The 10,082-nt window shown below is 40.2% G+C and overlaps 1 protein-coding gene across 1 annotated transcript; it reads left to right on the top strand.

The window, feature by feature from the left end:
- Nucleotides 1–8,238: 8,238 nt before the first annotated feature.
- Nucleotides 8,239–8,721, top strand: LOC110900573. The gene has a single exon (XM_022147457.1). It carries the CDS (start codon nt 8,239–8,241, stop codon nt 8,719–8,721), a length of 483 nt encoding a protein of 160 aa, XP_022003149.1.
- The last annotated feature ends 1,361 nt before the right edge of the window (nt 8,722–10,082 follow it).

The raw sequence follows: 10,082 nt of genomic DNA, 5'->3' as shown, positions 1-10,082 counted from the left end.
GAGGGACTTGTTTTTTTATTCAAAAAGAAAAAAAAAGAAAAAAAAGGAAAATAATTTGATTGGTTGAAAAGCTGGTGGGCCACCCTCCCCGAGTTGATGGCGGCGGTGTTCCCGCTCGGGGACTCACCTCACCGCAACCCTCCCCGCAAAGCGTCCCGGACACCCAAATACAAGGATTGTTCCAAATTAATGCAAGAGTGTGAGAAACATGAATGCAGTTAGTAATAGCACTAGTACAATTGGAGCCAATAAAAAGCAACCCGTTCAAGTTGTACTGATGTACATATAAAAGAGCAGCACTAATAGCAATCAGCTTTAAATTGCTCAAAACTACAAAAAAAAAAAAAAACTTATATTAAAAAAAGGTTGAGGATTAGCTAACTAATAAGTAAAAGCAATTTTATTTTGATAAGCAAACAAAAGAGGCTAACTACACAACTTTAAAGTGAAATGTGCCATTAAAGCAGACCAGGATTAACAAAATTGATTATCAGCTAATTAACAAAGTAAAGACTAATAAGTAGAAACAAGTCCACGAAGTTGTGAGTTTAACCCAACACAGCTTTAAAGTAATATGTGCAATCTAAGTCAGAAGTCAAAATTGCAGGTCCAGGAATGAGTGGGTTTTTAAGCTGGAACCGTGCTTAACAAGTGGCACCAATGTTAAATCATGTCTGTTGTTTTCGGGACATTCAAGAAGTTGCATGCTTTAGGACACAAAAAAGGTGAAAGAAGCGAGCCCAGCCTAAAGGTTGTGTATATTGTATTGGTGCTTAAAGTCATGCACATTTCATCTTTATTAATGGAAGTGAGATTGACTCAACAAAAGAGTCTAGTCAGCATACTTGGTGTTCCAATGAGGAGAATATTGATTTAAAATCATACACCGTTGAGATAATAGCGCGGTCCATGCTGCAGATCAATGACATGTTTAGGAGTAGTTTTAATCTTGTTTTGGGGTTCTGCTAGGTAGGGGTACTTGGTCAACCGAAACGAATAGAATTTTGTCACAAAAGTAGGACAACTCTGCTGATCAGTTCTGTTTTAAACATGATGGAAAACATAAATAACATACCTGTTACAGCAGACAGGCCAGCAGAGAATCCAGTCAGAGATGCAGCCATTGAGTTCGACATACTTGTCAGGATGATCTGGTTCCTCCTTAGGATGTAATGTTATGATGGTGATGAACCGAAACAAGGGAGGGTTTCGGTTAGGAGAGAGAGACGAGATTGTGATGTTATGAGGGTTGTGTAATTGTCTAACTTGTGTAACCCTTTAACTCTCTAATAATCTCCCTATATATACACCCAAGAGGAAACCTAATTAGTTAATAAGGGTAATATGGCCCGTCAACAATTACCAACTAATTATTAATAGGTTATTAATATATTTTGATCTATATAATATAAATGATTATAATGGCTACAAGATTAAATATTATGATAATTATATATATTAGTCTCACATTCTCCCACTTAGCCGAGTAATCATTTATCATGAGTATTAGATGAGCCTGGCCAGAAGTTAACACTCATTTTAGCCTTAAACCAAGAACTATAACAGAGAAATACAACCGTTGAATCATCATTCGACTCAGGACCCCCATTAGTCATACTATAGCCTCAATTTAAAACCTAATAGTTACGATCAAAATACGCATAAGCCCTTTAGTGTCTGATTTGTATTTATATTTGTCTATATGTCATTATACCGGCAGAACATATGTTAGAGACATACAAAATCAAACTGAGGAAATTTCATTAATTAAAACATAAGCTAGTACAATATGCCATTAAATAAGGTCTTTAGTAAGTCCCATATTCGATACATGTTCTTCGAAAACTTTAGGTGGGAGACCTTTAGTCATCGGATCCGCAAGCTTATCTTTAGTACTAATATACTCAATACAAAGATTATTTTCCTCAACTCGTTCACGTACGAACAAATATTTTGTATCGAGATATAAACCAGCTCGATTCGAACTGTTACTGTTCGAGAAACTAACGGCAGCTGAGTTATCACAGTAAAGCTTCAATGGTCTAGAAATGGAATTAACGATTTTGAGTCCAGTGATCAGATTTCTAAGCAACATTCCATGACAGGTTGCGTTATAAACAGCAATGTATTCTGCCATCATTGTGGAAGTTGTGGTTAACTGTTGTTTATGACTCTTCCATGAGATAGGTCCGCCTGCTAACATAAAGATGTAGCCCGAAGTGGATTTCTTGTCATCTTTGCACTTGGCAAAGTCAGAATCAGAATAACCTACCACTTCTAAGTGATTACTAGTTTATAGTCTTTCGTCCCTTATAGATATCTAAGGACTTTCTTAGCTGCTTTCCAGTGATCTAGGCCAGGATTAGTCTGATAACGGCCTAGCATTCCAGCAATATAAGCGATATCTGGGCGAGTACAGACTTGAGCATACATCAGGCTCCCGACTAATGACGCGTAAGGTATCTGGCTCATTTACTCCTTTTCAACCCTGTTGTTAGACACTGGAATGAACCGAAAACATCTCCCTTAACTACTGGAGCGACTGAGGGTTTGCACTGTTGCATGTTGTAACGTGTAAGGACACAATCTATGTAAGTCTTTTGAGACAATCCTAAGATCCCTTTGTGTCTATCTCGGTGAATTTCGATGCTAATGACGTAAGAAGCATCTCCGAGATCCTTCATGTCGAAGTTATGCGAGAGTAACCGCTTCGACTCATGCAACATGTCTAAACTTGAGGTAGGTGCATTGATCCACTTGATTCTTCATAAAACCTTGTTTCTTCATGACTTCATCAAACTTGAGGTACCATTGACGTGATGCTTGTTTTAACCCATAAATGGATTTCTTCAACTTACAGACTAGATGCTCCTGACCTTCAGGTTCAAAGCCTTTAGATTGTTTCATGTAAACATCTTCATCTAAGTCTCCGTTAAGGAAAGCAGTTTTGACGTCCATCTGATGCAGCTCCAAATCAAAATGAGATACTAGGGATATAACGATCCTTAATGAATCTTTACGAGAGACAGGTGAAAACGTCTCTTGATAATCAATTCTCTCTTTCTAAGTGTAGCCCTTTGCAACCAATCTCGCTTTGTAGCTCTCTCTCCTGGGCGATTTTTCGTGTTTCATCATGAAATCCTAATTTTCTTTGAGATTCATTTGTATAACAGTCTGTGATTAGAGTTTTGTTTATCAAATCTCTATAACGAACTCGTTAGCAATAGTAATCAATCTGAAATTAGGGTTTATTTTCCGTTTTTCTTTTCAATCGCCACCATAGTTACTGATTTGAGATCCTGATGTATTAACCTGGTTGATATTGGTCGCGATTAACTGAGATTAATTTAGCTAGATTGATTCTCTGGGTTAATCTGTTGGGGATTGATTTTCGGCGCTAGGGTTTCAGGATTAGGGTTTATTAGCTGCATCGGGTTCTTGGTTTTCTTGGCTTTGCGGACGTCTAGGGTTGTGCATGCTGGATTTTCTTACTTTGTTTTTGAGAGAGCTGTGTTTTTTCAAATGATTGATCGTGATTTTAATGGGAGTAACATCCCACAAGATCAGGTGTCTCGGGGATTGGCTGACCAAGATGTTTATTCTTTGTTTCCGACGGCTTCAGATGACTCGGCGGCTCAAGAGGCAGGTTCTACGCCGGGATCAGTTCCTGTTCGAGGAATTGGTCTCCGTGTGACCAACATTGAAGGTAAACCTTTGTTGCCGAGGAGGGGTATGTTTTTCTCTGATAATGTTTCGGTCATTGATGGTCTTGCTGCTATATCCAAGCCTGTTAACCCTGAAAGTGACAATGTTTCTATGACTGATGTGGGAACTAATCAATCTGTGGGGGAAAAGGGATCGTTGTCGGCTGGTAAGGGCTCGAAACCTGTGTCATATGCGGAGTCAGTAATGGCTGGGAACGTGAGGAAGGTAAATTTTCGGAAACTTGCTACTGATGAGAAGCATGATGGTTGTGATGTAGTTATCCCTAGAGAATCAGTGAAAGTGGTACAGGATAAAATGGCTAACACATTGTATGGATATTTTTTGGGGGATCGGGTAGCATATCCAGTTGTGGATTATTTTGTTAAGAATAATTGGAAGCGGTTTGGGTTGCAAAAATCTATGATGAACGCGAATGGTTTTTTCTTCTTTAAGTTTGGTGATCAAGCGGGTATGATGAATGCTCTTAATGAAGGTCCGTGGATGATTCGCTCACAACCGATGTTTTTGGAAGTTTGGTCACCATCGGTTAAACTTGTGAAAAAGGAAATAAAAAAGGTAAAGGTTTGGGTTAAAATTCATGAGGTTCCTATTGCTGCTTACACGGAAGATGGTTTGAGCTTGATTGCTTCAGCAATTGGGGAGCCTAAAGCTTTAGATTCTTTTACAACATCAATGTGTGTTGATGTATGGGGTCGAAGTAGTTATGCTCGTGCCCTTGTGGAGATTTCAGCCGAGAATGAGTTTAAGGAGGAGTTAGTCATCGCGGTTCCATGTTTGGATGGGGATGGGTTTGTGAAGGAGAAAGTTTATGTTGAGTATGAATGGTTTCCTCATAGATGTGGGCGGTGCTGCGTGTTTGGTCATAATGAGGATGCATGTCCGAAGAAAGTTACTCGTGTACCCATGAGTGGAAATAAAGGTAAGGAACAAAAGGAGGTTAGGCATAATGTGGGTTCGAAAAAAGGTAGAAGTACGGACGTTGATGGTTTTACGGACGTGGATAGTAAAAAGGTAGCTAGAAGGACTGGTTTTCCGGTTAATAAACCAAAACCGAAGTTTGAGTATAGACCGGTGGCTCCTAAAGTGTAGGGTAATCCGAATGTTCAGCCCAAACCGCCTAATGGGGTGGTTGTGAAGAACTCCTTTGATGCTCTAAGGTATGAAAAAGGGGAGTCTAGTAAAGCTGGTGATGAGCTAGGTAGTGATCAGGAGGAGTCAGATGATGAGGAAGTTACGGAGGTTTACAATGAAACAAACGAATTTATTAGAGAGGACAACCATGGAACTACAACCAAAAAAGGGGCAAGCACTCCTGTTTCAGTAGTTTAAATGGTTAGTTTTACCACATGGAATGTTAGGGGACTGAACCGGCCCCTGAAACAAAAGGAAGTTCGTCAGGTTGTTAAGGATAATAATGTCAGTTTATGTGCGATTCTTGAATCCCATGTGGATGTCAATAATCTTAGTAAAGTTTGTAGTTTTGTGTTTCGGAACTGGGATTGGACTTCTAATGGAGGTTGTTGTCAAAAGGGACTTGTATAATTCTTGGGTGGGATCCGTCTCTGATAGATGTTATGATTCTCTCGCAAACGTCTCAAGTCATGCACATTCAGGTTATTTTTAAAGTGGATAGGAGAATGGTTTTTTGTTCTATTGTTTATGCAGCAAACTATTATGTGACGCGTCGGGAGTTGTGGCAACATTTGAAAATGCATAAAGCGTTGGTTAGGAATGATCCTTGGGTTATAATGGGGGACTTTAATTCAGCTCTTAACCTTGAAGATAAATCCATGGGGTCTCTACTATTTCTCAAGGTATGCGAGAGTTCAAGGAGTGTGTGGAGGAAATTGAGATGTTTGATGTTAACCGTGTGGGTATGCACTTTACATGGAATCAAAAGCCGAAAAATGGGGTGGGTTTACTGAAGAAAATTGATCGTGTTTTGGGTAACACTGCTTTTGTGACAGAATATCCGGAATCGGTGGCTTTGTTTCAGCCGTATGGTATCTCGGATCATTGCCCATGCATTTTAAAATTTCCAAAGGTTGTGAACGTGAAACCGAGACCATTTAAATTCGCAAATTTTTTGGTTCATAAGCCAAAGTTCTTGGATATAGTTAAAGCTGAATGGGATACTTCTATCAATGGTGTTTATCAGTTCCAAGTTATGAAGAAGTTGCGGATGTTGAAATCTCCTCTCAGGGCCCTCTTATTTGCTCAAGGAAACTTGCATAAAAAAGTGGTGGATCTTCGTGACAAGCTTGGGAGTCTTCAAAAGGCTATTGATCAGGATCCGACTAACGAAGTGCTAAGGATTGATGAAACAAAAGTTTTGAGTGAGTTTCAGGAAGCTTGTCTTGATGAAGAAAGATTCTTGAAACAAAAATCCAAAGTGGAGTGGTTGCAAGCGGGTGATTCGAATTCTGCTTATTCCACATGTCGCTTAAGAGTAGGAATCATCGATCCCGGTTAGATGTTATCACTGATGCAAATGGCGTGACTTATGAGGGGGATAAAGTCCCTGAGGTATTAGTCCATTATTATGAGAATTTCTTGGGATGTCATGGTCAACTTTCTCTAGATCCTTCCCCTGAGTTGTTTACGAAAAAGTTAGATGCGGATCGGGCTACACATATGATTCAGCCTATAACTTTTGAGGAAGTAAAGACAGCTATGTTTTCTATTGGAAATGATAAAGCGCCAGGGCCTGATGGGTTTACAGCTGCTTTTTTCAAGAGTGCTTGGGATATCGTGGGTACTGACATCTCGAATGCGGTTCTGGATTTTTTCAGCACGGGGAAGCTTCTAAAACAGTTCAATCATACGCTCCTGGCTCTGATTCCGAAGATCGCGACTCCTGCGAGGGTTACTGATTACCGACCAATATCTTGCTGTAACGTTGTTTACAAGTGTATTAGTAAGATCTTGGTGGAAAGGCTAAAGGTGTCGTTGTGTGGGATTGTTAGCATAAATCAATCTGCTTTTGTTCCAGGCCGGAAGATCTCGGATAATATTCTTCTTACCCAGGAGTTGATGCACAACTATCATAGAAATTCTGGCCCGCCTAGATGTGCTTTCAAGGTGGACATTCAAAAAGCTTATGACACAGTTGACTGGGGTTTTCTCAAAAAGATTCTGGTGGGTTTTGGTTTTCATCGTATTATGGTAGATTGGATCATGGTTTGTGTTTCTACTACTTCATACTCGATATGCATCAATGGTAATGTGTATGGTTTTTTCAATGGTAAGAGGGGTTTACGACAGGGTGACCCTTTGTCTCCGTATCTTTTCACTCTTGTTATGGAGGTGCTAACCTGCATCCTACAGCATATGCTTAGGATTGATTCATCTTTTAGGTTCCATAATAAATGCGAAAAGCAACAGATTGTTAATTTATGCTTTGCGGATGACTTATTCCTTTTTGCTAGAGGGGATGTTGATTCAGCGAGGTGTGTCATGAATTCTCTCAAGGATTTCTCCAAAATGTCGGGCTTGCTTCCTAGTTCTCAGAAGAGCACGAGTTTCTTTTGTAATGTTCCTGCACACGTTAAAACGGCTATTCTGAGTGATGTTCCTTTTGTAGAAGGGAAGCTTCCTGTGCGTTACCTGGGTGTCCCTCTTATATCTACACGACTTCTTTATAAGGATTGTAGTGTTCTGGTGGAGCGGTTGGATCAGCGTATTCATAACTGGAAGAACAAGTTGTTATCTTTTGCAGGTAGATTACAACTCATTATTTCGGCTTTGTCAGCTATGCATGTTTATTGGTCGTCGGTTTTCATTTTACCGGCGCGGATTATTCACGACCTAGAAGCAAAAATGCGAAACTTTCTATGGTCACAGGGTACATTCCAACGTGGGAAGGCCAAGGTGTCTTGGAATTCTGTTTGTCTTCCGAAAATTGAAGGAGGGTTAGGTATTAGACGGATTGGTGATGTTAACAAGGCTCTTATGGTTTCCCATATTTGGAGCATTCTTACAAACCGTGAGTCGCTTTGGGTTGCATGGATTCATTCATACAGGCTAAAGGGGCGTAATTTTTGGGACTGTAAAGCTGTTCAGAATTGCTGTTGGAGTTGGAGGAAACTCTTACAACTTCGGCCGCTGATTAGAGGTTATGTGTGGTCGAAAATTGGTAACGGTAGACGCACTTCAGTTTGGTATGATACCTGGAGTGATATTGCTCCGTTGAGTTCCTTCCTTTCGGCTAGAACTATTACTCGAGAGGGGTTTTCTTTGCAAGCAACTGTTGAGGATATGTTTAGCAATGGTTCATGGTTATGGCCTGAAGCTTGGAAAGACACTTATCCAGTTCTATTACAACTTGATCATTTTCAGCGGGATGTTGATGTTCAGGACCGGTTAATGTGGAAAGATGGGGATGACCTTAGCGATTACTCTTCTTCGGGGGTATGGGAATCGATCAGAGCTAGAGAACCGGAAGTGGATTGGTATAATATCGTCTAGTTTGGGCAGTGTATTCCTCGTCATGCTTTCTTTATGTGGCTTATTATGAGGCAAAAGTTGATGACTCATGATAAAATTCTTCAGTGGACCCACACTAGGAATAACAACATGAACATGATATGTTGTCTCCTATGTTATGAAGATATTGATTCGCATCATCACTTGTTCTTTGAATGCAAGTTTTCGGCTCAGATATGGGATAGGGTTCGGATAGAAGCGGGAATGAGGAATGTGGAACCAAAGTGGAGTGCTATTGTTGATTGGCTTCGGCATCGAGCAAGATCAAAATCTGCTGCTAATCTTATCTGTCGCTTAATTGTTGCAGCTTCCGCTTATGCTATTTGGCGTGAACGAAACAAGCGGTTTTTCAAAAACCATGCTAGACCGCCGGAAAACGTTTGTGACTCGATTTTTGACATGGTCCGCTATAAGTTAATGGGTTTGAAGTTCAAGAACACGCCTAAAGTGAGGGCACTTCTCGACAAGTGGAAGATTCATGGTGATTCGGTTGTGGACGATGGAGGATAATTGATATATGTTTTGTTTAGATGCTAGATTGTTAGTCTAGTGGTTTTCGGCTTGTTTTTGGTCTTTGTTTTGTTTAGTTCCACTTTCATGAGGCATGTCTCATGATTGAACTAGTAAGGGTGTTTCCTTACTACTTGTTTTATTTTTGTGAATATATAAAATCACCGGGGTAACCCTTTACCCAAAAAACGTTCCCATTCGGACCCAATTTTGTTTTGAACACCCATTTACATCCTACAGGTTTAACACCGTTGGGTAATTCGACCAAATCCCAAACGTCATTTTTCTTCATGGATTCAAGCTCATCAATCATTGCTTTATTCCATTCAGAAGACTGATCACTGCTAATGGCTTCATTATAAGAGGTAGGATCATTGAGCTTTCCAGCATCCATTTCAGTCAGGTAGGTAACATACTCATCCCAATTAGTAGGCCTTTTTTGCCTAGATGACCTCCTGAGTTGATTATCGGGTACAACGTTGTCTTGGTTTTGAGCGTTTGATGTGCCTTTGTTATGAGGTATAATGGGTTCTGATTGTGGAGATGGAATTTGTGAAGTAGCTTCAGGTGCAGTTTTTGCATTGGGTACAAGAGGAGTAAACGGAGTAATGGTAAGCGACGAGTTCCCCCCCCCCCCCCCCCCCCGCGTCTTGTACTTCTTGCAATTCTTCATAAGGGTTGGTACTGCTCCCACTGACCTTGAAATCCTCCAGGAACGCTGTAACACCCCGTGTTTTCGAAAGTAAAAGTCAAAGTCAAGATTGAAGTGAAAGGAAGAAAAGATCGCTAATTGCGATCTGTCACTCCTTGCTCAATTATTGTTTTGACTTCTTTGACTGTAGTTAGTTTATTTTATGTTTTTACGTTAGTTGTATTATGTGGAGTAATTAATTACAATCGAAGTATATTCTTAATACGAACCGCTTTACGACTGTGAATAATAGGAAGTAACAATGCGATAAAGTCAATTGATCAATAATCGAACTAATCTAATCATCATCAAACTCGAAACTCGAATATCGCAATGATTGGGTATTGTTATACGTGTGTGTGTGCCTTATGTGTTACTTGTGCATGTTTACTTTATGTTATGTGTGGTAATCAATCGAAACCCAATTGAACTCAATCGAAATCGAATTATGATAATTGGTGGCGAAAAGACAGCGCGAAATATAGATGCTTGTATGTTAGATATAGTAGTTGGGATTAAAAGTAATTTGGATAGAAAACTCCATCGTATCCTCATCGGTCGCAATCGAAATCGAAATATCAGAAATCATCGCGCCGAACACTCGAATCGGGCAGCTGAACGATCAGGCTACCAGCCGATCGAACAGCCAGCCGATCGGCCAGCCTTTACC

This window comes from Helianthus annuus, chromosome 13 (genome assembly GCF_002127325.2).
Source record: "Helianthus annuus cultivar XRQ/B chromosome 13, HanXRQr2.0-SUNRISE, whole genome shotgun sequence".
NCBI lineage: Eukaryota > Viridiplantae > Streptophyta > Magnoliopsida > Asterales > Asteraceae > Helianthus > Helianthus annuus.
The sequence above is the reverse complement of the archived record's forward strand: the minus strand, read 5'-3'. Positions and strand labels throughout refer to the sequence as shown.

Coding starts and splice junctions, on each gene's coding strand:
- LOC110900573 (XM_022147457.1), top strand. CDS start 8,239: ATGAGGCAAAAGTTGATGACTCATGATAAAATTCTTCAGTGGACCCAC.